At 40.4% G+C, this 26,117-nt stretch overlaps 2 protein-coding genes across 5 annotated transcripts in view; one reads left to right on the top strand and one right to left on the bottom strand.

Annotated features, from left to right (window-relative positions):
* Positions 1-1,315: 1,315 nt before the first annotated feature.
* Positions 1,316-16,824, top strand: ctnnb1 (catenin (cadherin-associated protein), beta 1). Of its 4 annotated transcripts, XM_081389792.1 has the most exons (17): positions 1,329-1,499; positions 9,296-9,340; positions 9,463-9,687; positions 10,033-10,286; positions 10,375-10,613; positions 10,785-10,986; positions 11,860-12,004; positions 12,097-12,200; positions 12,305-12,331; positions 12,736-13,074; positions 13,183-13,341; positions 13,534-13,653; positions 14,090-14,240; positions 14,498-14,619; positions 14,912-14,972; positions 15,668-15,893; positions 16,072-16,824. In XM_081389792.1, exons 2-16 carry the CDS (start codon positions 9,328-9,330, stop codon positions 15,874-15,876), a joined length of 2,370 nt encoding a protein of 789 aa, XP_081245918.1. In that variant the 5' UTR covers positions 1,329-1,499; positions 9,296-9,327; the 3' UTR covers positions 15,877-15,893; positions 16,072-16,824. The 4 variants fall into 4 exon arrangements, with proteins under 4 accessions (XP_081245919.1, XP_081245920.1, XP_081245921.1 ...); XM_081389793.1 differs by lacking the exon at positions 12,305-12,331 and having other exon boundaries at positions 1,316-1,499; XM_081389794.1 differs by lacking the exon at positions 15,668-15,893 and having other exon boundaries at positions 1,318-1,499.
* The window catches only part of ulk4 (unc-51 like kinase 4), a gene marked incomplete at its 5' end in the record, with an annotated part of 224,362 nt that continues 215,067 nt past the window's right edge, over positions 16,823-26,117 (bottom strand). The window contains 2 exons of the mRNA XM_081389791.1: positions 16,823-17,116; positions 22,815-22,900. Coding sequence (XP_081245917.1) covers positions 17,008-17,116; positions 22,815-22,900 — 195 coding nt within the window. The 3' untranslated portion in view covers positions 16,823-17,007. The remainder of the gene's footprint in view (positions 17,117-22,814; positions 22,901-26,117) is intronic.

The following is a 26,117-nucleotide window of genomic DNA, read 5'->3' on the forward strand; positions in this document are numbered from 1 at the left end:
GAACTACAACTGAATTGTAGCATTTTGAATCCGGTACACAAATATTGCATGCATATCAAAATAAGGCAGCGTTAGCCTGTTCTGCTTTTAATGTCATAGACTGAGGGAAAATGTTTTGTTTATTTATTTGTAAAAAGAAATTAGTATTAAAGATATCAAATATAATTTACAGACAACAGTAAACCCCGAAACCCACATATCTTGTTTGCTGTTGACATATAGGCTATGCTACATACTGTTAGTTAAGAGTTTTAATGGTGATGACTTCTATCCTCAATAAGATTTCAATAAGTGAACGGAGCACAGGGGTCCAAACATGGGGGCAACCAATGACAATGTTGTCATAACAAGGTATACAAAATACCATAATTAATGTCAGTACTGTGACAATTAAATATGATTGTATTAAGCCATAATATGGTCCAAGTGTGTTTTGGCACTGTTGTGTTTCCTCAGCCCCTCCTCTCTATTTTTCCATGGGAACTCAGGGAAGAGTTGAGGTAATAACCAGTCTCAACATGACAGCTTCACACAGTCACGACACGAATTGTGTTTTGTAAACATGCAAAATATGCACGTTGTAAGGCCATGTATTAGATATTTACGGTCATTTCAAATGTTTATAGTCATTTTCAGGGGTTTAAACGCCGAATATTTCCTTTCGTGAAACCAACAATCTGCTGCAGCCGAAAATATGTCCTCGGTGCTTTTCTAGTTGTGAATTATGGTAAATACAATATATAATTAAACGGATGGATATGTTAGCATATATAAGTAAAATGTCTCAGTGGTTTAATCCAGTAGTTTTCCGATGCTCGCTGCATTGTTCTATGGGGAGAGAGATGGAAAAACTTCCTCCGTCTCTAAAACCTAAAATCGCCGAGCCCATTTTTGCTCTCGTTTGCTAGGAAGATTTACAGACATTTATTTCCACAAATATTTTTTCTTTTTTTTAAATTCATGAAATTAGGTTAGTCGTCTTGTCGCGTTGCTTCCCGTCAACACTACACACTCTCTTTAAAGCGAGAGTCATAAAACTTAATGAATAGGTGCGCCCCCTTGCCGCACCACAGCTGTGTAGCTAGTGTATTCCTACGCACGAATCCTTATTTTACATACTCCCCAAAAATTATCTCATATTTCGGTCGGTCAGCGCGCAGCCATATCCAACACTACTAATTTTTATATCTGAATGTCGGTTTTGGGTATGGAAACCGCTTTTGGTGTCTTTACGATAAAGATCCGGTGGCACGGGATCTAGTTTTCCGGAAGGCGGCGGGATATGGTATGGGTAGGAGTTTTTATAATGGCTCGCGCACACATGGAGTGACGCCATCTTTCCCAGTGTGCTGCTGCTGCGCGAGCGCGGAGTCCTCGCGCACACATTCACTCTCAGCAGGAGCTGCGGGTCATTCACTCAACATTTCTCAACGGATTGTCGCCATTATTCGTGTTTAAGTACTGAAACGCGAAAAGGGAATATACAGCTTTTGATACAGGTAAGTGTTCGCCAATAAAACGTGTTGTTGGTTATTGTGTGGAATGTTCGGAGGGAATGTCTCTCTGCAGCTGTGGGGAATGAGGAGGAGATCATCAGCCACTGGATAGATTTGCTGCAAAATCACGACCAAATTCCACCTAACGTTACATAGACTCGTATAAACGCGGATTTGTTCGACTGTTATTCTGTAGGCGTTTTAATGTATCAGAAAAGGTGTAACTTATTTGAAGCTCAGAGTAAAGACATTTAGTGTATTTGGTGCTAGCTTGGTTAGCATTTTAGGGCTGGGAAAGTGTTTTGTGGAGACCATGTAAAATCCTCCGACAACTCAACTGGATAGTACTCTCCTTTTTACACGAATTATTAACTTCTCTGCGAATTCTCACAGTAAAATACAACAACAAAAGTTGATTTGGTTTGACGGCAATGTAAATTCTGTGTTTGTTTAAAGTCAGGGATGTGGTAACGTTACGTTAGGTTATAAGTTAGGCTTTGGTTAACTAACGTGAATATAAACTAGCTGTCTTTTCTGTTGACTTTTCAAGCTCGTGTTTGCGGATTTACTGAACCCGAGATGTTGACTTTTTTGTGACTTCGTCAAATCTGGAGGACAGTAAGTTTTTGGTAACATTTTCAGCTCAAATGCCTGGCCAGCTGTATCACCTTGAGTTATAAACGCTTATGATTTTAGTAAAATCACGCGGTAGTAAACATGACCCATATCCAAGTTTCTCAGTAAGAAACAAACAAAGGCATTTAAAGTGTTTGTCCGTTGAGAGGAAGTCGAGGAGGAGCTTGAGTGAAACCTGACTCTGCTGGAGCTCGTGCGGATGGGGGTGGGGAGCATCGGGCTCTGCGGACCCGTGCATCACTTCACATTACACCCGTCTGACTCCAGCTTTACTAATGCTCAGCGTGTGACATTATCACAGTCTTTCCTGCATTGGCGTGGATTCATATTTATTTATTTAGCGTTGAAGGGTATATTATTTAGCACAACATATGATACCGTAGCCGCCCCTGAAAACACAATGGCAGTACATTTGTTAATGATTCACGTGGCTTAAAACGAAAACCAAACAAATGTGCCTTTTCCTCCACTTCTGCTAACTTTAGGCAGAATGCATAGCTTCCTTACTTTTCCATAAACATTAAGCGTTTTTTTTTTTTTATTCCTGCTTGTAGGAACTAATCCCTGTTTTTCCCCCTATGACACTTTTTGGTGGTTTAGTAGGTTCTGAGAATTCACTGGGAAAAATATTTTTACTGCTTGTTCAATTTACTTAATTAAAATGAGCGAAAGCAACACTATTGCTGAATGTTTTATTAAACGTAATTTAATTTTGTATAGTCCACTTAAATATGTTACTTAATTTGTGTTGGGACTACATGGCTCATTTTTGGTTGTTTTAACTTTAATTTTATTTCCCATGCTTTGCAGAGGAAATGTTGAAATTCGGCCCAAGTGTTATTTTATGCTCTGAGTAAAGGCAAAGTATTTAATCAGTTATGTTGGATATTTTAGAGTATCTGTTATTGAAGTTAGTGTTGCAACCACAGGTTTTAGCATGTTTGTGTGATTGACTATGGTGTTTGTTGCTTCATATCATTCGTGTGCTTGAGCATAGCTTTGCTAATGTCAGTGCAGTGACAAACATCTGTTTAAATCTGTCTGAAATTAAGATTGTGTGTAAACACTTTCCTTAAAAATTGAGAAATATTACTAAATTTTGTTAAGTAGATACCTGAGGAAAAAAGTGCAAAAACATTCAAAATAAAGCATTAGTCATTTTTACCTGCTTTTTTTTTTGGACCAAAATAAATTGATATTAATTTGATCCTATCTGAGTTAATAAAATGCCCGTGATAGTTCTCATACATCACCTATTCAGCATGGCAGTCATGTGCATTATATCAAGCATGCCAGCACTTTTAGAATACTTTAAAGTTTTAGTTTTTCCATTAAAGTCCTTTTTAGTCCTTTTCCATTTTCCAAGTGTTTGTCTGATAGACACAATGTTCTCCCAATGTTTTCTTTGAGTCTTTATGCCTGAACTCTCCAAATAGAAGTGTCTGGGGTAGTCCTTTAGGTTGTACAGAGAGGCTATAGTGCGTTTTTGACTAAATTCAGAATGCATTGAGCCAAGCTGCATTCATGTGCGCAGGCTCGGCTGTTACAGCATCTCTCATCACCGTTGACACATTGGGAGCAGATGTGTAGTATAGGATGTTCCTGGGAGCTTGCATCTTTTGAAATGCTGCACACAATAGGCAGATTTCTGAAATCGAATGCAGGTGTTGAAATCGCTATCTGAGCTGGATGCCCCTGGTCGCAACGGGCACTTGGCTCAAGCCATTTGGGGGCCCGGGGTATTTAAATTCACATGCTGCTTGAATGCCAAGGATTACAAACAAATGCCCCAGTCTTCTCAAGCCTCATGTTTCTTCGGAGAAGCCCATGGTGGAGTGTGGAATGGGCACAGGGTTTGGGAGAACTTTTGCTGTTTGTTTTGCCTTTTTTTTTTGTAGCTGCTCTGTTTTAGTACCATATGCCAGATGCTTTCACTATAGATGCAAAGACCAGGTGCGCTGTAATGCATTACATTAGTGCATTTTAAATGAACAGTTTTTTTTTTTTTAATAATAAATAAATAAACTGCATTCTGGTTTTGGCTTCACACTTATTTCAATGCAAAGTTTCATGTAGACTTGCTTGGGGATGAAGTAGCCTAACTAATGGCAGAATAACAGAGTGTGGTCCAGGCTATTGCCTTGTGATGCAGACGTTAGCTTTTCCTCACGATGCTGACTCTGAAATTCGATGTATGCGTAATATAGATTTGTGTGCCAGGTTCCAAGTCAAATTCAAGCTTTGAGTAATGAAGTGCTTATTTGTTGCTCATTGTTAGTAGCCTCTCTGGTAGATCTCTATGCGGACTGTGCACCCCCCCTTCTCACATTTTTCCGTGTGCAAGTCCACCCATGTTCCACCCAGTAGAGGTACCAAAACATTCAGATTGGTTTCAGATGTGCATGTTGGCCCGGCAGTGAAAAACACACGGTTATTATGGTTGGGATTCTTCATACCCAAGCCAGTCTATCTGTGTATTGTAATAAAGAAACTTCAGCTAGAGTCAAATTCAGAAGAGATCACCCAGATGCTTTTCTCTTCGTCATTGTATTATCACACTGCCCATTCACATGATTGTATAACCCAGCAATTGAGTTCTTTTGAAGGGTTGAGTCAGTTCGATCATCTAAATATATCCAGCATGACCTCATCAGTGACACAGACTAACCTGAAGTGGTTGGTTAGGAGTTATTTCCATACATCTCATTTGCTTGCGAGCGAGAGAGGACTGATTAAGTGTAGCTTGTGTGTGGGATTTCTTGGAGGCCGAGGCTCAGTTGGCACCTCACGTTGCGTGCGAAAGCGAGCTGTAATACCGCAGGGGGGTTAAAGCCTGAATGCTGCTGGGTTTATCTCTCCAATTGACTCCAGATGTTGTGAGCCACAGACCAAGCGACTGGCTGACTGCTGTGAAACTCTCAGCAGCCCCAGGCGGAGTGCCACAGCAGCACTGTTTTACACATCCCCTTATCAAACACGCTTTCCATGCTCTGCATTCAGAATACTGAAAGCTGCCTCCTAGAGGAACTGTCCTCGTTATTGCCGCATGCATATAACATGAGCTGACCCTGTCATTTTGACTCGGTTCGACGTGGAGCTGCGCAGGATTGAGAGATTTTTGCTTTCTTTGGTGTCAATTCCATTTTTCTCATGCTTTGGCACCCCTGTGTTGGTCCAGGTGAGATTTCCATTCGTAAAATCTAAAGCATTCACGACACGGCCTGCTTTTGGTTTTATTGTTGAGCTGCGCTACAGTTTGATTGCTATAGTGATGCAAAATAGATACCTAAAATAGTTTAATCATTTTAGAAATTAAATAATTAGTTGTATACAAACATTTTATTGATCATTAGCCTGTTTTCATAACCTTTTAATATAATCGTTCTGTGTCTGTAATAACTTTTTATGTGATATTTCTTCAAACATACATTATAGACATCACTACAGGTTAAGTAAAAGTCATAGTTTCTTTCAATTTGCCTTGTAATGTTAATTTGTGATTTGAACTATAGCGATTTGTCTAGAGCTGTGGAATATAATAATTGATGCGATGCATCATGATGCTGATGTGATTGATTCTGCATCGATGCTTAAAAACAAAATAATCATTTTTAAAAATTAAATAGGACTATAATACATATTAATGTGCTGTTTTATCGTAAATAAAGTAGGCTACTCTTGTTAGATATTAATAAAAGTTGCATATGTTCTTTGGAAGCAAAGCAGTTTGATGTTTCGATTTTTACGAAAATTACATGCATGAATGTGAAAAGGTGCAGGACATGCTTGATTTTAAACAGAATTAAGCGCAATAAGCCACGAAAAATCTCACAATGCGTTACTCTCACTGACACACACCCGAAGCTTGCACACAAAGACAGTTCTCTTTAATTCAGTTCTCTTTGGCAGCAGTTCGCGCTCTTAACGGTCAGATGAACAGGATTAATGTAAAATATCTTTCTTGGCAAGTGTTCACGTGAACATTGTCGGTTATGTTTTAAGTTAATCGTAAACAGTTGGGGTAAAAATCTAATTTGTAACATTTATATTAGATCCTCGCATGGTCTTAATATAATAAACCTGAAGCTGTCTCATTTAATCAAGCAGCAAAAAAAGTAGAGAATCACTCGCTGCTCTTGACTAAACTTTTGCAGCTTTAATAAGAATCATTTTATTTGTATCAGGGCTCAATGCTAAGGTTTTTTTTTCTAGTGGTTAAAATTTTTACTTGCCCCACCATAAAAAAAAAGTCTACTTATTGTTTTCTTCTTTGACCCATAACCTTAATAAATAAGGTTATAACACTAAAAACTACTAGCCTAACTCATATAAATTTCAAATATTGTTAAAAACAATAGCATAAATAAATACAATAGGACAAAGCAGTTTTTTTCAGGTAGAGAAATTAAATCAAATGTAAAATAACACTGCATATAATCTTCATTGTATAAATAAAATGATTGATTCTTAATTTACAAAAGTTATTCAGTCAAGATCAGTGAGTGATTTTTCGTCACCCTTAGTTGTTTGATTAACATTAATAATACAGACAGCAGCAGGAATATTAGGCTGCTGTCACTTTAAGACTTAATGCAAGGATCCAATATACTGATACTGTACACATGCTTTTTATTTCTCAACTGCTTGCGTTCACTTTAGACATAACAGACTGTTTTCTTGCCAACACAGGCATTTTGACAGTTTTGTGGGAATGTCCACAAGAAGTGAAAGAGAACTCAATTCATCATTCATCAATCTGAGAGGCGGCTTTCTGTGCGCGTGCTTCGGATGAGTGTTCCGCGCACACAACTTCTCACACAGTGCACGAGTTCTTTCACGTCATCTTGCACTTGAATATTTTAATGTGCAAGGCTTAAAAAGACGTGCAAATGGACATTCCTGACAATTCAGCACTGGTCTGATCGGGTAAGTGACGGTTCCGTCAATGTGTCATTTACACTGACCCCTGGCCATCGGGCAGTCCTTGTTGTCGAGCCCTGCTGTATACAATAAAGTATGAATTATGCATCATTAGTAAACTATGCATTGAGATATGTATATATATATATATATATATATATATATATATATACATTTTTTTTTTACATTTGATTATTTCTGCATTTCTTCCCTGAATAACACTGTTAAATGTAAAAAAAAAAGTATTTGTTCTACTGTTTATTTGCATCTTTGTTCTTTTTTATAAAGATAAAAAATATTTATATTGTGATTTAATAAAAGATTAGGAAGAACAGGCGCATCCTGATGCATCGAGAATAGTTTTATACTCGAAACGTTACCCTCTGAATTGTAATCGTGAGGCAAGTGAAGATTTGCACCTCTATTTATGTCACACCACATTAAAGATTTATTTTGATATTCACACCACATTTATTTTGTGAATTTAATGATAAAACTGACAATTAAATTTGAAAGTTGAGACTCGTCTAACATGCTGTAGTTGCCTTACCTGTTGTATCCTTGTTTTGTGCACAAAATAGACAAAATATGCTCGTGAAAGTCCGTGTTCAATCTGTTGTGTTATAACTTAAAGCCCCATTATTGCTGAATAGTTGAGGTTTATCCATATAATAGACTGTGCAACACCAAACACTTCTGTATTCCAGTCTAGCTTTTCTTTACTTGACCTAATTCAGCTCCTGAACTTTGAGGCTGCTTTCGAGAGCCAAATCCTGACAATAGCGAATGTGTGCGAGACTATAGAGACGAATGCACAGGAAAGTTGTTTTTCTCTGAATAATTGCCACGTCATTGCTGTGTCATAAAGCTAAACCTCTTGCGGTGGTGTTCGACATATACTAACAGCTCTTGAACAAGAACAGCAAAATGTTGATGAGAGCTTGCTGAAACGTTCTTCCGAGTGAGCTTTTCACATGCTGCAACATGTTTGTGTTTTGCAGGAGTTGTTTTACTGAGAGCAACAGTATGTTTTGCTAACCAACACAATGGAGAGGCATGGGCAGCCAGTTTGAGTCTCAAGGCTATACATGTGAATGTTGGATGTCTCGGAGAGGGGTTGCGTTCTGCCTGCTGACTTGGAGAGGGGTGTTGTACATCTGAATAAAGGAGGTGGGCTCTGGGCTTGTGTTATGGTAATTCAGGAGGAGGCCTCACAAAAGGGAAGGAGACTGGGGCCCCCCGGGCTGAGACACTGAATTCAGTGTCGTTTCAGTAGGTGTTAACTGCCGCCGTTGATGGGCAATCAGCAAAGAATGTCATGTGCATATTGACGCTGTTTTGACGGTGGGGTTTCTGGCTGAGCACATTATTGAAGGTCATATAAACCTTTAGCACCTCTTTTGCTAGTGAATGGCTTAGAGGAGGAGATGGAGGTGGATGTTTGGAGGGACACTTAATAGTTCAAGCTTTATTATCACGCTTGTGATGGAATGACTTTGTAAAATGCCAAATATGGATTTGAATATGGGTTTTTTTTTTTGCCAGAAATGTCATTGAGTCCTGATATATTCAGGACTATGTTTAAGCGGAAAATGACATTTTGTTTTGAAATGTATAGAAAAAAAATATTCATTTCTTTGAACCTTCTTCAATGCAAACATAATGGTTTAAATCGCGATATCTGCAGTGATGGCAGGAAATTGCACAGCTAAAAATTTTTGCTGATTAAAAAAAGATGGCATTTGTTTTCTCAACATTTTAATATTGTCACTTTATCAACAAAACCTCATTGTTGTCAGCTCGGTAGATAATGTTACCTTGATGTAATTGATATTGTTTTACATACGTCACATAATAACTTTTTTTAGTGGCTGATTAATGCACAGTTTTGAAGGATAAATGGAGAAACTGCTACAATAACCCCTACATTCCTGAATGATCACCAAGACCTTTGATTTCCTGTAGCAGTGTTTATTGTTCATGTCTTTCCGGGGAGTATCGTGAGAGACCTGCAGATAATAAGAGTAGCTGTGTGTGTAGTGCGGCATATCCTGCCTCACTCTTTCATCCCAGCTGCAGTCAGGTTAGGAGACAGAGAGCATTCAGTCCGAACACTGGGGCTTGTGTGTGCTGCATGCTGGACTTCTCTGGAATGTGTTTGAGCTGTGTTCGACTATATGAGAGAGAGAGAGAGAGTTGGCACTGCGAATGTGAAATTAACCATGTTGCTGTGTGTGTTTCAGATTAGGAAGCTGTCCTTGGCTGTGAGAGAATCATGGCTACCCAATGTAAGTTCTTCTAACATTTCTGCTTCACAAAAATATTTTACTATAGAAACATGTTGAAGAGTTAAAATACTTTTTTGCCTAAATGCTGTTTATTAACTCATTGTGTAATGTTTCATGTGCAGCTGACTTGATGGAGCTGGACATGGCCATGGAGCCGGATCGCAAGGCTGCGGTCAGCCATTGGCAGCAGCAGTCTTACCTGGACTCAGGTATCCACTCTGGCGCCACAACCACTGCCCCGTCCCTGAGCGGCAAGGGCAACCCAGAGGATGAAGATGTGGACAATCAGGTGCTATATGAGTGGGAGCAGGGCTTTAACCAGTCCTTCAACCAGGACCAGGTAGCAGGTATGTGTTGATTCTATTGTCACATGTTTTAAAATATCTGAGAAATAATGGAAAGAGTGTTTAAAAAAAAAAAAAAAAAAAGGGTTTAATGTACAGTCAAAAAATCCCTTGAATGTTGGAATGGAAAATGCACAGTTCACTTATTTAAACTATGAACTGCACTCACAAGGGTTATTGTAAGACATGGCGCTGAGACAATTGCTTATTGTACTGGCTTGTTTGTATCTTTTCAATGTGGAATTAACAATCACTCGATTATATTCATACGCATAATAGATCTTTGAAGTCATTTTGATTAACTGTGCACAAGTCAGTTGCTTAATATAGTACTTTGCTTCTCTGTAGACATTGATGGTCAGTACGCCATGACCAGAGCCCAGAGAGTCCGGGCGGCCATGTTCCCAGAGACTCTAGATGAGGGCATGCAGATACCTTCCACACAGTTCGACACTGCTCACCCCACCAACGTCCAGCGCCTGGCCGAGCCCTCACAGATGCTCAAACACGCCGTGGTCAACCTCATCAACTACCAGGACGATGCAGAGCTGGCCACCCGCGCCATTCCAGAGCTCACCAAACTACTGAATGATGAGGATCAGGTTAGAAACCAGATAGATTGTCAAAAACAGCCAGTGCTGTGACACTGTGAGTGTGCTAATGGCTTGTTTTTTCTTCTTTTTCCATCAGGTGGTGGTTAATAAGGCAGCTGTTATGGTGCATCAGCTCTCTAAGAAGGAGGCCTCTCGTCACGCCATCATGCGATCCCCACAGATGGTGTCAGCCATTGTGAGGACCATGCAGAACACTAGTGATGTAGAAACGGCCCGCTGCACCTCCGGCACCCTACACAACCTTTCCCACCACAGAGAAGGCCTGCTCGCCATCTTCAAATCGGGAGGCATCCCTGCCCTCGTCAAAATGCTTGGGTTGGTTCTCCTTCATGCTCTATTTTTAAGCAGACATATATCAACCACAATGTGTTGGAGTTCAAGGACCAGCAGGCTGAGTCATACTGAGACCTGCTCTGGTTGCTTAAGCTTGAATCTCATTATTTATCTGTAGTTTGGTGCTAATAAATTTTGCTCTGGTCTCTTCAGCTCCCCGGTGGACTCTGTACTGTTTTATGCCATTACAACTCTACACAACCTGCTACTGCACCAGGAAGGAGCCAAGATGGCCGTCCGTCTGGCCGGAGGCCTGCAGAAAATGGTGGCCTTGTTAAACAAAACAAATGTGAAATTCCTCGCCATCACGACAGACTGCCTTCAGATTCTGGCATACGGAAATCAGGAAAGCAAAGTAAGCAGCAAGAACTTCTCAAAGCTAGGCACATCACAGCAGGGTGCTTGGCCAACTTCACTTGTTTACGGAGTGTTTTTTTTCTCTTACATCACTCGTCATTCTAGCACTGCAACAAAATTCCTCTGCTATTTTTAGATTTGAACTGTTCTTTATTTGCACCTTGATGTTGGCCGCCTTGGCACTCAATGTCTGACTACATTATAGGGCCACACAATTTGGGAAAAAATGCTCCAGGTTTGCTGTGCTTGTTTGTTGGGCTGCACAATTTGCTCAATTACAGTACTAATATTTATGGCTGTTACAATGTAATTATATATTTAAGAACTGAGGGTTAGGGTAGGATTAGGATTTGGTTGAGGGTTAGTTGCATGTAATTATGCATAATTAATTACTATGGCAAGGACATGTAACATATTTAACAAGGACACTGTAAAATAGTGTTACCAGCTTTAATTTAGGTGGAAAACCGCTTGTTGACAGCCTGTTTCTCATCGCAAGTTGAAAAGATGGTTGTCAAACTCAGAGCACATGCAGAACAGAGTTTGTGAGGTGCAGCTTTTACTTTGAACCGAGCCGTTCTGAGACACTGAAAACACTAGATCATGAGGTTGCGTGTAAATGAACATTGCCGCACTTCCCTCTGAAACATGCAGCACATATTTAATTACATCACAGTTGTTGCATTGCAATTACGGGTTTTTGATTAATCGTGCAGCGCTACTATGTCACTTGTAGTACTTTATTTCTGTTCTGGGGATTTTCCTGGTTTTGTGCATCTTTGGTCACTTATTAACAAAGTTACACTTGTTTGAGCTGTGCAGGATGGACTGTAAAATGTTAACACTCATTCAATTTGCTTTTCCTTTTCAGCTTATCATTCTGGCCAGCGGAGGCCCACAGGCTCTGGTCAACATCATGAGGACCTACACCTATGAGAAACTATTGTGGACCACCAGTCGAGTGCTCAAAGTGCTGTCTGTGTGCTCCAGTAACAAACCTGCCATCGTTGAGGCCGGTGAGACCATTTGGCTTCAGTTTGGTCCAGTATATTATAGCGGAAGGTTGAGGATTTCGGACGGTTAGAATATGGTTTGTGTCTGTTTTCAGGTGGCATGCAAGCACTCGGCCTCCATCTCACAGACCCCAGTCAGCGACTGGTACAGAACTGCTTGTGGACACTGAGGAATCTTTCAGATGCCGCCACCAAACAGGTACCGACCCGTCTCTGCCTCTCTCCCTCAGCTCTTTTACGCTGTCTTCTGTTCTTCCTACATGAGCCCTCTCTTTCTGTCTCCCCATTGTTTCCATGGAGAAGACGTCTTTAGCAGAAGTAGATGTGCAGGTAACAGTCATTCCTGCCTTTGTCTGTGATGGGGGTTGTGGGCTGTAGCCAGCTCTGACCCCACACAGTTAGGACATCAAATTGTAAAAGAACAGTGTCGATGGAGCATGAACGGATGCTACATTTGGTTGTAATGCCTGCGCTATGTGTACATTTCACCCAGCTGTTGTTGTGACGTCAGAATTCTTGAATTATCGAAACATTTCTGGAATGATTTTGTGTATTTAACCGTTTACCCACTCATGGTAGGCTTACAACCTCATGTAACGTGTTGTAAAATGTTACGAATGGCTGTGGCTGGTCGTGTGCGGGACTAAACAAATCGTGGACTGAGTTTGTCATGGATGCAAATTCTGGGTTGAAGAAAGATATGCATCTCAACTCTGGATCCTTCTGATCTACAGGAGGGCATGGAGGGGCTCTTGGGCACCCTGGTCCAGTTGCTCGGTTCAGATGACATCAATGTGGTGACGTGTGCTGCTGGAATCCTGTCCAACCTCACCTGCAACAACTACAAGAACAAGATGATGGTGTGCCAAGTGGGTGGCATCGAGGCCCTCGTGCGCACTGTTCTTCGAGCCGGGGACAGAGAGGACATCACGGAGCCGGCTATCTGTGCTCTCCGCCACCTCACATCCAGACACCAGGATGCAGAGATGGCCCAGAATGCAGTGCGGCTGCACTATGGGCTGCCTGTGGTGGTCAAATTACTCCACCCTCCCTCACATTGGCCTCTCATTAAGGTATGTAAGTGACTTGAGGTCATCACTCCTGTCTTTTAGTGGCTTTCATTGTGCCTGAACTGGATTTATTTTTTTTTAACACTGAACACTCCCTGTATTCTCTCCCAGGCCACCGTCGGGCTGATCCGTAACCTGGCACTGTGCCCTGCCAACCACTCCCCGCTCAGAGAGCAGGGTGCCATTCCCCGCCTGGTGCAGCTTCTGGTCAGGGCCCATCAGGACACTCAGAGACGCACCTCCATGGGTGGAACACAGCAGCAGTTTGTGGTGAGTCACGGTCACATGATCAGCAGTTTTTTAAGGCAGCTGACTTGTGTAATGTCATTGTTCTGAAATGAAACCTTTCAGACCAATTTATGTTGTAATCCATTTATACATGAGCGTATATTACAAGTACACCCTCGAACTGTTTCTTGCAGAAGGACTTGGTGAATGAGGTTCATGTGTGTTGTGTTTCAGGAGGGTGTGCGGATGGAGGAGATTGTGGAGGGCTGCACTGGAGCGCTGCACATTCTAGCCAGAGACATTCACAACAGAATTGTCATCAGAGGACTCAACACTATTCCACTCTTTGTTCAGGTCAGTCGCTGAGAGCTCACTCTATCTGTCTGTCGTCTTGTCGTTTGTTCTGTCTGTTGTTTTACTTTCTACTGATCTGCCTTTTCCATCATTCGTCACGTTTGTTTCCTCTATCTGTATTGTTCTGCCGTTCTATCGACTTGAACTGTTTTATTCGTTCACTCATTTATTCTATCATTCTGTCATTCAATCTACAGCTTGTTCATGCTATGTCTATTGATCTATTGCTCTTTCGTTTGTTTGCTCATTTGTTCAGTCCATCGTTCTGCCTAGTGCTTGTTCTATCGATCGTTCGCACATTCATTTTATCAAACTATCACTCTATGTATGGTTCTGTTTTAGTGAATTAAGAACATTTTGGGTGACCCTCGTTTCCTGCCAATAAGTTCTATTTCCATCTCCTGAACCAGTTTCTGACGCGTGTGTGTCTGTGCAGTTGCTGTACTCTCCTATCGAGAACATCCAGCGTGTGGCTGCAGGCGTGCTGTGTGAGCTGGCTCAGGATAAGGAGGCGGCCGAGGCCATCGAGGCAGAAGGAGCCACCGCTCCCCTCACAGAGCTCCTCCACTCCAGAAACGAGGGCGTCGGTGAGTGCGCCCGCATACAGAATAATGCAGAAACGCATCAAATAAATATAATAATGGCAGCACAGTGTCACTGCCAACTGATGTCTCAAGATAAAGTTGGCAGAAACAAGTTAAACTTCCACAGAATATAAAGAGGAGCTAGTGTGAATGCGAAACGCTATGCAGATTTGTTTTCCACTGGAAGCAGTGGCTGAGGTGAGCAGGGCTGGCTCGAATGTTTTCTCGGTCACACTAACGTCGCTATCTCTCGCCCACAGCCACGTACGCTGCTGCAGTTCTGTTCCGCATGTCTGAGGATAAGCCCCAGGACTACAAGAAACGACTGTCTGTGGAGCTCACCAGCTCTCTGTTCAGAACTGAGCCCATGACCTGGAACGAGGTAAGGGGGCTCATCTCTGCTAAATCCTGCAATCAGCGCTGGCACAGAGCCCTGCTGGAGATTAAGCCTATCAATTCCCAGTGCGTTACAGAATCTGTTATGACAGATGTGGGTGTTATATTTGTGCATTTACTGGGCAGGTGATTCTTCTAACAAAGCATTATTGTTTTCATGAGCCTCAAGCACTTTGCAAGCATTTGTGGAACTGATTGAGTCCTGATATATGCAGAATTAGAGGCTCACTGAAGTGAGCTTCTCTCATGGATTCTGTTTGTTGCGTGTCTGTTTGCAGACTGGAGATCTAGGGCTGGACATCGGTGCACAGGGAGAGCCTCTAGGCTACAGACAGGACGGTAGGTTCATCATTCTCAGAAATGAGATCAGCTCTCAGCATCTGGGTGTGATGCGCACTAATCCACTGCTTCATCAGCCTTCACCCACCAAACCTAGAGCCCAACACACCTGGCACTTTCCATGAAGAGGGTACTAAATGGGGCCTGGAACGCCTCATGTCCCACACCCGTGACACCTCACAATATGAGATGCGAGGCATGATGTTAGAAACGGGCAGCCTCAGTCACTGTTCACTTTCATTACTTTATGCAATGAAAGTGAATAGTCATTTAGGCTAACATTTTCTTTAGTGGTTTATGGAAGAAAGTTTTTCATACAAGTCTGGAATAACTCTAGGCTGACTAAATGATCAGTAATAAATAAACAGTAATAATAAAAATACTACACTGACTTAAATTCAGCTTTCAGAATTGACAGTACAATTGGATTGGATTGAGGCAGGGCGAGATAAAATAACCATTCTCATAGATAAGCAAACATCTAATAGTCCTCGAAGCTCTGTGTGTACAGCATTCATGGAGAATGCCAGTTTCCAGTTGAGTCTGGTCTTGTGGGTCTGAGGTTGTGCTATTGTAAGCTGCCCGTTTAATGTGCTTTCTCTAACGTTTGTGTGTGTGTGTGTGTGTGTGTGCTCCCTCCCTCCACTTCCCCTCCACTTCCCATCCACTCCCCATCCACTCCCCTCGTCCTCCAGACCCAAGCTACCGCTCCTTCCATTCCGGAGGTTACGGGCAGGATGCCATGGGCATGGATCCCATGATGGAGCACGAGATGGGCGGGCACCACCCCGGCCCAGATTACCCCGTAGACGGCCTTCCCGACCTCGGCCACGCCCAGGACCTGATCGACGGCCTCCCGCCGGGCGACAGCAATCAGCTGGCCTGGTTCGATACCGATCTGTAAATACAATGACTTTTTAGGTGAGGCGCCAAGGCGGCCGATTGTGTTTGGTCTGTGCTTGACCGCACTGTGTGTGGCTGGAGTAAAGCACGCCGGTAGCAGAACTAATCTGAGCTGCGTCTGAATTGATTACAGTCCTGTATGTGTGCGTTTAATGGGATTCTAATCTGTTTGTCCCCTCTTTTCTCTCTGCTGCAGCTGTGTCGTCTGATCTGAATGAACCTGCATTGTGATTTTGGCCTGTAGAGTTGCTGAGCGGGCTCAAGAGAGTGGGCTAGTTTCTCTGAAAGTGCCTGACACACTAATACAAGCTGAGTTTCCTATGGGAACACGTGGAAGTAAAACTTTTGTTCTGGTCTTAGTCGGTCAGAATTTGGTGTGATTGACAGAAGAAAAGCCCAAAAAGCAAATCCTAAGATGGAATTGTCAACCTTAGCCTTGCCTGTACTTTTTATTACTTTTTATTTTTCAAAGGATATTTCAGTCTGTAATGGTACTTATCTAGCTTGCTTTATGATACTCGTCTTTTATTTTGCAGAACTTTGTATTCCTTTCGACTGTCTTTCTCTCTCATAGTGTTGAGTTATAGTGGTAATGATCCATCCGAGATTTTATCGAGTTTATGGTGTAGAACACTAATTAATCAGTTCAATTGTATTCTTATCAAATGTAACATTGTGTAGCTTTTGTATAAAACCAAGAATTGGAGAAGTCCAAATATCAGTTCTCTTGCTTTAATGAAATCGCAAATGTTCCAAAGGGTTTGTAATCAGTTGGGGCCAGTTTAGCCTTTTTTTTTTTTTCTTTCTTTTTTTTTTTTTCTTGTCTTGATCTATTTTTTGATGGTAGCTTAGAAAGGTTTTGAAAAGAACCCCTAATTATTGTAGCCTGCAATTGTTGGTTGGAGACTTGGTTATGACCTGGCTAAACAATAAAATGGACTAAATTTAATTTTGTGAACATTTTTATTTTTGTAAAATTTCTGGAATATTCTAAATTGAAAGAGTTGCATTTCATTGTAGAATTACATAGTAAACTTTACAAACCACTCTCACAAGTGTTCAGTAGTCTATTGCGAAATTTACAAGGTTTTTCACACGTAGCTTACAAAATAAGTGCACATATATACATGCATTAAAGAGCTGGAGAGAAACTCTGTTCTGTGGATCTCAGTTCTGCCTGGGACCCGATGGACTTCAGGATCTCTGCAGCCACTGATTCCACCGTCATGTCTGACTGAGACCTGGACAAGAGAAACAAGTGATTGCAATATCAACCAAAAAAAAAAGTGTTCATTTTCTGTAATGCAGTTGTCCAAACAGGTCAGTCAATGTGTGAGAAATCCATTCACATTCAGCAAGTGTACAATACAAGATTCGGCAACCAGAAGCTCCAGAGAGCAGTGTGTGTCCATCAGTCACTTATCTGGTGAGCACAAGCCAGACACTGAGAAGCAGGGGCAAAAAAGCACACTCATCCATGCGTGATGATTTTTTGTGTGGATATTGTAAAAAAAACAACAACAACCTGTTGCTGTGGCTTTAGTAGATTTACTATGAGCTGAAGAACTACATCTTATGATTGGGAGTTGATATAATCCCTAATATATATTAGATTTTGTACCAGAATTAAACTGGATTATTCATGGTACGTAAATGCATTAGTTTATAGTCAAAAGTTATTCACAATGGTTGTTTACTTCATGAATATGATAATTAGAGAGCAGTGCCAAATGCAGACCTGCTTAAATAAGATAACAGCGCTGTCCACATGTATTATTGATGCAGACACTGCAAATTTCACCCTAAATGAATTACTAATTTAAAAACGTTCACTTTTCTCCAAATTAAAACCGAGATGTAACCTGGACCTGAGCTAATTCAATTATTTTAAATACCACTATCGAGCGTAAATTATTTAAAAGTCAAGTAGGTATTTTTCTGCGTTGTATTCATCATTGTTTGCTTCGGTATACTTTAAAGGGATAGTTCACCCAAAAATAAAAATTCTGTCATTTACTCTCCCTCAAGTTGTTCCAAACTTGTATAACTTACTTTCTTCTGTTGAACACGAAGGAAGATATTTAATAAAATGTTGGTAACCAGACAGTTGAAAAAAATACTATGGAAGTCAATGGCTACTGTCAACTGTATGGTTACCAATAGCCTTTAAAATATCTTTCTTTGTGTTCAACAGAAGAAAGAAACATACAGGTTTGGAACAACTTAAGTAAAGGACAGAATTTAAATGTTCTGGTGAAATGTCCCAAATGAATGCAACAGTTCTGTTGAAACTAATAAAGGTCTAGCGTTGCACAGTCAAGTAAACATGAAACCCACTCACAAGCCCTTTTACCAACATAATGTTCAGAAAAGCTTAATGCACATATTTTCGAGAGACACAAGCATTTCAGTTGGAAACTGCCTGGATCATGAAGTGGGTGTTCTGCATTAGAAAGGGAGCCAGATCTGAATGAGAGTTTGCAATATACTGTGGAGATCAACACTTTGTCCCAGAAACCAGGCCCTAGATTTCTCTGAGCCTCTACCTGCTGCTCGTTACATTTTGATTAAAGATTACAAAGTGTATAACATCCAATGATCAATCAGGCACAAGACCAACAGTGTCTCTACTTTAAAGGCTCTGCAACTGTTTCCATCCACCAATTTTTTTGAGCATTTGGTGATATGGCATAAAAAGAAAATCGTTGTATGGAAACGCCAAAATGTGCATAAAAAAACTTGTGCACTCAAACTTTTTATGAACTTTTTATGAACTTTTTATGTAGTTTATGAACACGTGCACATAAACTACAATGGAAACACATTTACCAAATAAATTCCTTAATGCGCACCGAAAAAAAGTCATGTGACTCTGTGATGGGACGACATAACTGGACCAACCAGCGGGCCGATCTCGTTGCACAGCATCTGAAATGTTGTTTTGGTTGTTCTGAAATGCCTGAGCAAAGTCTGTCGACAAAGCTGTTCATTATCATGTCCCCCTAGAACTGTCTTACACGACTGTGTTCCCAAACAGCAGCATCCACCTCCGAACGCAAGATAACATCATTGCGTTTCCTAATTTATTCTATACAGAATTACTATATACAGTGGCTTCTCCTACTGCAGAAACTTTCATTTTTCTTTGTGATATTTAGCGGCTGTTTATCAGGAAGCGACGATTTAGTTCTCTTCGGCTCACTGGATGGAAACGGTGCTTTATTCTCAAATGTTTTATGCGATATTCCAATTTTGCGCACAAGTTAAGTTTGCAACTTTGGATGGAAAGTAACATAGCTACTGTAACTAAAGCACTTCGTTTAACACTAACACGTTAGGAATATTCCCGGTTCAACACAAAGGGTTAGTTCACCCAGTAATGAAACATCTGACATCATTTACACACCCTCATGTTGTAATGTTGACTTTCGTTCATCTTCAAAACACAAATGAAGATATTTTTTAATGAAACCTGATGTTTCAGTCCCTCCATTGAAAGTCCACTTAACCAAGATGTCCATGCTTCAAAAAGTAAACACATCATAAAAGAAATCCATATGAATCCAGCTGTTTAATCCAAGTCTTTTGAAGAGACAATCAGATTACATGAGCAACAGATTTAAATCTGTTGACATGAATGATATGAAAACAAAAATCATGTTAACATGTTTTCTGGCTATATTATTTTAACATTTACGGAATGACACCGTTCACTTCCATTGTAAGTATGTTTCAGTTTTGACATTATTTAGGGTATGCATAATTTTCATCAGTACGCATACTGTACGCAGATTTTTCTAACCGCGCATACACTGTATTCTCAGCTCGCATACAGCCTACATTTTGTTGCGCTAATTAGTTTGTCTACAAGTGGAACAAATTTTTTTTTTAATGCTCATAACTTCTGGAGAGTATAATTTTTTAAAATAAAAAATACCTTGCAGGTCCTTCAAAATTCTAAAACATTCTGGCTTATGAAATGTAAGGTAAAAGCGCTGTTGCACGTTCTACAGGTTGGCGCTTTCAGAACCTTTCAAAATTAATACCACATCTGTATACCAAGTGATTGCTTATGATCTACTGCTGATGAATTATGACAATGTTTACTTTAAGGTGTTTATATTGTGTGATGGATTTTTTTATGAATAAAATAGTAAACTGTATATCAAACTTATCATAATCCTAACATCTAACCTTACTTCTCCTTTAGGCCTAACACTCACTTGAACAAAATGTACTCTTAAGATTGTGTTGAAACCAGTGGAAAATTCTGAGATGCTGGTGAGACAATATAAAAAATATAACAGTCTAGAATAGTCTCATGACATACTGAGTAATCAACTGAACTTCTAACCTTTTCCATTTTTTAAATAATTTGAGATCTAAGTTGATTCTGCCTAGTAACAGAAGGGTTTGCATATGATTGTAGGGAAATTATGTAATGTATCATATCATTTTTGCCATGCTCCTATTCTATAAAGACTGTTGTATTCTTTTTGCTGGTGGGATTCTCTATAGCCCCTTTCACACAGAGATTCCGGAAAATACACGGATAAAGTGACCCGGGTTCGTTTGATTTTGGTTCATTCACACTGCCAGTGATTTTCCGGAATCAGAGAGTGCGTTCACACACAACCGGTAAAAATCCCGCAAAGACACGTGACATCGATGTGACTTGTGATTTCTCAGCAGCGTCTTAAGTTCGCTTATGCATTTTTATGCAAGCGAAACCACGCTTGTGCATTCTTTTTCTCTGATTCGATCATAAATTTGCGCATTACGTACCGTTTCACAGCTAGCGAACGATCCCGGCTTCAGCGCCATCACTACGACACGTGAATAAAATAGTAAACTGTATATCAAATAAAATAGTGAATAAAATAGTATTCATAATACTATTTGAATAAAATGTTCAAAAACACGGCAATGTTACTAGGTCCGCAACCCGGCATCAATCCCGGGTCGTGTTTGTGTTCACACAGAAGGCGTTCTGGCAATTTCCCGGGATCATCGCGCTGTGTGAACGGAGCTTATGAAATTTGTCTGAGATCCTCCGGCCGTGATTAAAGCATATTCGAAGGCATTGTCTGAAGTTGGTTATTATTGCTGCGCAACAAGTTAGTTAGTGGAACAAGTTACAGGTTACAGGTTAGTGAGACACTAAAGACCTTATTCCCAAGTGATGGTGTCGAAAGGGGGCGAGACGTCGTTCGACTCTTTGTGAGACTCTTAAGCGGGGTTAGATTGCAGTCAGGTAACTATAATTCTTAGGCATTTTGTTTATGCGGTAAGAGTAGGGGAAAAATCTAGCACAATTGTTATTTGTTGTATATGGCTGTAAGAGTGCATATCTTACCTCTGTGTTTTTGATTGAGCAGTAAAGCATAAACATTTCAAAACAGTACTGGCAAACAGTTGCAATCAAAATTTGAATACCCCCCTTGACCTGCAAGACATTTTGCTGCCGAAGAACAACATTTTATGACAACAAAATCAGTCAACTATTATAGAACTTTTATGAATACACGTTTGAGTGATTATAAGAACGTTAAGTTGATGAAAAAAATCAAATAAAAAATCTAATTGCCTGGTACAAAATGATTCAACCCCCAAAGGTCAACCTCAAATAAACGCATAGAGTAAGTGCTTAGAAGCTTCTGTCTCCTCTCTACTGCAATCTTGGCCCATTCTTCACTTAAAAAAGCTTCCAGATCACTAATGATCTCTGGTTTTCACATTACCACTGCTTTCTTCAAATTCCACCAAATATTTTCAATGAGATTTAAATCTGCAGACTGTCAGGCCACTCAAGAACATTCTACGCCTGATCCCTGAACCAAGTTTAACTAGATTTGGATGTATACTTTGGGATGTCCAACTGGAGAGTCCACTATGAGTCACTTTTGTTGCCAAAATGTCTTGAAACTTCAAAGAATTCATGACGTCCTTCATACAGTCAAGATTTCCCCTTCCCCATAACAAGACTGGACCGCCTCAATGTTTGACCATAGAGATGATGTTCTTCTGCTCATATATCACCGGATATACCGCTGATCCATGAATCATATCACTCCATAAAACATTCTTCCAGAACCCCACAGGTCTATCCAAATGAGTTTTAGCATATTCAAGTCAGCCCTTTAATCTTCACCCATAATAAATGTCACATTTACCTGTGCCCTTCCTGTCTAACAGGTAGGAAATATACAGAAATTGAATACAGTTATCAAACACTTTACAGTCTTAACTGCATAAATGACATTTTGACTAATCCTTATTAAAGCTACAATTATATAATTATTATAAGTGTTATAATTACATTATTAATACTTAGGAGTAGTATTATTAATCCTTAACTTATGAGAACATCTGCTCCTTGGAAAGAAAAGTAAGCATCAAGCCCTGCACCAACCGTTCGCATCAAAGCCAACATATACTTTGGGCTTTACTGTAACCCAGATTTTTGCTTTCTTTAAAAAATGATCTTTGCAGCAACCAACATTATGCTGCAAGTGCTGTTGATTGAACTAACCTTGAATCACATTACCTACAATATTGCTTTAAAGTTAAATTCAACTATATCCATAATGCTCCCTTGAGCGGAACGCATTTTAGTGATGTCGTCATTCAGTAACGTATTGTTCAAAAAAAATCTCCGCTTTGCCAAGAACCCAATATTGCTGAAGCTTTGCCTCCTAAGCTTGGCTGGCCAGCTTCAAAGGGATGCCTTCTCATTTCAGCAGAAGAAGAGGAGGGGGGGTCACAATAGTCCTGTATCAATCTGTGGGTGAAGCCTGAGCTCAGAGAAGCTCTCATCAGAGGCCTACGCCTCGGCCCTGACATGAATGGATCAAAGATGAGGGTCACACTAAGACTCGACCTGGGGCCCATGTGCTGCTGGATGAGGGGCTGACAGGGATCTGGTGTCGGGTTACTCACCCAGTAGACAGAGCCAGTTTCTGCAGCACGTGAACCAGGACCTGCCCTTCCGAAGAACCCCAACAGGAGCTGCCAACTGCACTCATCTGTACAGGAAGAAGATAAAATGTACCTTAGGAAACAGGCTCACAGATAGCACACTCTCATATGGTGTCAAACAGAAGCTGCATGAAACCTATTTAGTCGGTTAACGTGCTCCGCAAGCTCCGTTCTATCATAACAGACTGAAAATAGCATGAATGGTAACCCGTACGACACTCGAGTAGTTTGCCGCTGATTTGACATGTCTGTTTTTAGAATTAGCGGCACTCGCTCTTCAGCGTGTCATCTCTGTGGCGTCTCACAGATGAGATGCTTCATCTGAGTGAATGAGGGTCAGTGAAAGCCCCCTCTGATGAACAGCACAGGACACACTTCATCTCTGTAAGAGCTCTCAGTGAATCCTGCTCCTCATGCTGACAGACGTAGAGATGCTGCTCACTGCAGAGACAATGGGTGGAGCTTGATGTCCAGCTAGATGGTCAAACCACACCCTCATCCTACTGTAACACATGACCCTATCGTTAATCATAACTCCACCCAATCGCTGAACTAGGTCAATCTCCACCCATCATGTCCAGAGAGGTGGAGCTGGATTTCATTTGGCTCTGCAGTGAGCACCATTTGGACGAGATATAAGGAAGGCTGTTTTTAACTTTTTCTTTCATAACTCACATACTACTACAAATCTATCTGCCATCTTTTGTTATAAGAAACACATATGTGCAAAGTCAATGCTTTATCCTTTACTATTGTCACTGGGGGCTGGAGCCTCTCCCAGCGTCTCAGACCACAGGCTGGGAAACGCATTGAATGGATGGCCAGTCCATCGCAGGGCTCGCTCGCACACTCAGACACACACACACACACACACACACACACACACACACACACACACACACACACACACGTTGGGTTTTCCATGTTTTATGGGGACTTTCCATAGACATGATTATTTTTATACTGTACAAACTGTAAATTCTATACCTTAACCCTAACCTTACTCATTACAGAAAATTCATACAAAATACATGTAAAATTTTTTTTTGCATTGTTTATAATCTGTTTTTCTCATGGGGACCAACATTTTTTTTTTACAAACAAGGTCCAAATTTACTGGTATTACTATATTTGTGGGAACATTTGGTCCACATAATGTTCTCGAATATATATATATATATATATATATATATATATATATATATATGTATATGCCCCATTTTATATTTATAGCAAGATAACAAACATACCATCATTTTTAACACGAACAAAACTTTTACATTTTGCACCAAACAACCCTTCAGCCTATATTCACATATCCCAATGCAATCAGTATTATAGCCCACACTCACAATCACCTCTGTTCCTCTTCACATCCTTTTAATAAAGTGTTTTTATTTAACATTTAAAGTGTTTAATGTTTGTACAATGTTTTAACACCTACTCAAATCCATTCCACAACCTCACCCCACAAATAGTGATGCACATACTTTTTAGAGTTGTTCTTATCATAAGTTTTCGGTTGAAACAGTGTCGTGTAAGCGGCCCCTAAGTTAATAACTAATGATCTTTACAATGGAAGTGAATCAATCAAAAACTTACTTTAGCTGGACAATAACTTTATTCTAGAGCTGCTGTAAAGCCAAAACAATCTCCGTTCCATTAATTTCCTATCATCACTGTAAAGCTGCTTTGAAACAATCTGTATTGTCAAAAGTGCTATACAAAAGAAGGTAACTTGGCTTGACACACACACACACACATGAAAATCACATTTTGTGGCAAATATTGCCAATTGGTATATTGTTGGAATTAAACACCTACTGTAAATATGTACCAACTAAAATGAAAAAGATAAAGAAAAAAAAAATCAATCACTTTACCCACCATTGGCAAAAAGTTAATTTTGGCATCTGTAAGCCAGACACAAAAGCTGCTAGCAAGAGACTATACAGATTCACCTAGAGTACAGAGAGCTGATGGGAAACTGAGACTATCATGTTCGGACTTTTCGCTGAAGTTCCCGAACAGACTGGGATCAACTGGCACTTCAGAAGTTTGTCTGGGGTGTTTATGTTTCACACACTCTTTCATGCTGAGCCACATCTAAGCAAGGAGCCCACAGATTGTGATGGCTGGTTCAGAAGATGCTCCCTTTACTTCCAAAACAACCGGGCAAAACACAACAGGGTGACAGCTGGTGCACAAAAGCCGTCTCTGAAGAACTAATACTATCTGAAACAGCTCCTGTGACATTAAGGGACAAATATGGCATTTTTTTTGTTTGTTTTTGTTGTACATTTCGAAGAAGCGTGATAAGAAGGGTGGTGGAAGCTTTATTACGTTTCCGAAGAGTCTGATGTCTCACACGCCTGTGTTCTTTATCTCTGATGTCATCACCCCAGCCCGCATGCCCACCTCAATATGAACCCGTTACTAGGCAACAGGCTTATCTACCCAGCTGAACATGTCATTTTGTCTTTATATCCTGGATTTCCCTGTTCCCAATACACAAGGCATCTCCAATTCACCCATTTAGAATGGACGAATACCATTTAGGTTTACCATTTGGTTAACAACTCCAACTGTAGCTAACTGACAGATGCAGCTCTTCCATGGGGCTGACAGAGGCATAAGTATATATTAAGTAAATAGAATTTAGAACTATATTATCAAAAGATCATTCATTCAACCAGATGATTGTAATGTCTAGTGCACATTGTAGCTTATTCTGGCCAACAATATCTCACGAGTAGACAGGAAGCAGTTTTTTTTTTTATGCGTCGCGTAAGTTTTATTTGCTCTTAAAGTGCCCCTATTATGCTATTTTAAAGGATTACTTTCTCATAATATATATGATTGCAGCATCAGCTCTTTTGTCACAGTGTCTGAAATGGTTCGATAAAGGATTTAGTCTCTCTAAACGAGAGCTTCCTCTGCTCTGATTGGTCAGATCGTTCAGTCTGTTGTGATTGGTCAACTGCTTACAGCAAACTAAACTAAACGAAACCCCATTACCATATCTGAATTTCAGTTCCAGAGGCTTCCTAAGCGCTTGATACACAGTGATACGAACGGTAACGATTTGTATGCAATTTTTGTATATGCAAAATTTATACGATTTTTTAGGATGCCATTATGCAAATTTTTTACAAACCTATGTAGATTTGGGCAGGAAGTGAGACTGGAATTACTAAAGACTCATTTCAGCACTTCAGAATCAGTTCTTTCATTTGGGAAACACGTTTTCATACGATGTATGAC

Source organism: Scardinius erythrophthalmus (assembly GCF_964197995.2).
Source record: "Scardinius erythrophthalmus genome assembly, chromosome: 16".
NCBI lineage: Eukaryota > Metazoa > Chordata > Actinopteri > Cypriniformes > Leuciscidae > Scardinius > Scardinius erythrophthalmus.

Coding starts and splice junctions, on each gene's coding strand:
- ctnnb1 (XM_081389792.1), top strand. Junction 12,201..12,304: donor CAGATGCCGCCACCAAACAG/GTACCGACCCGT, acceptor TCCATGGAGAAG/ACGTCTTTAGCAGAAGTAGA. Junction 13,342..13,533: donor GAACACAGCAGCAGTTTGTG/GTGAGTCACGGT, acceptor GTTGTGTTTCAG/GAGGGTGTGCGGATGGAGGA.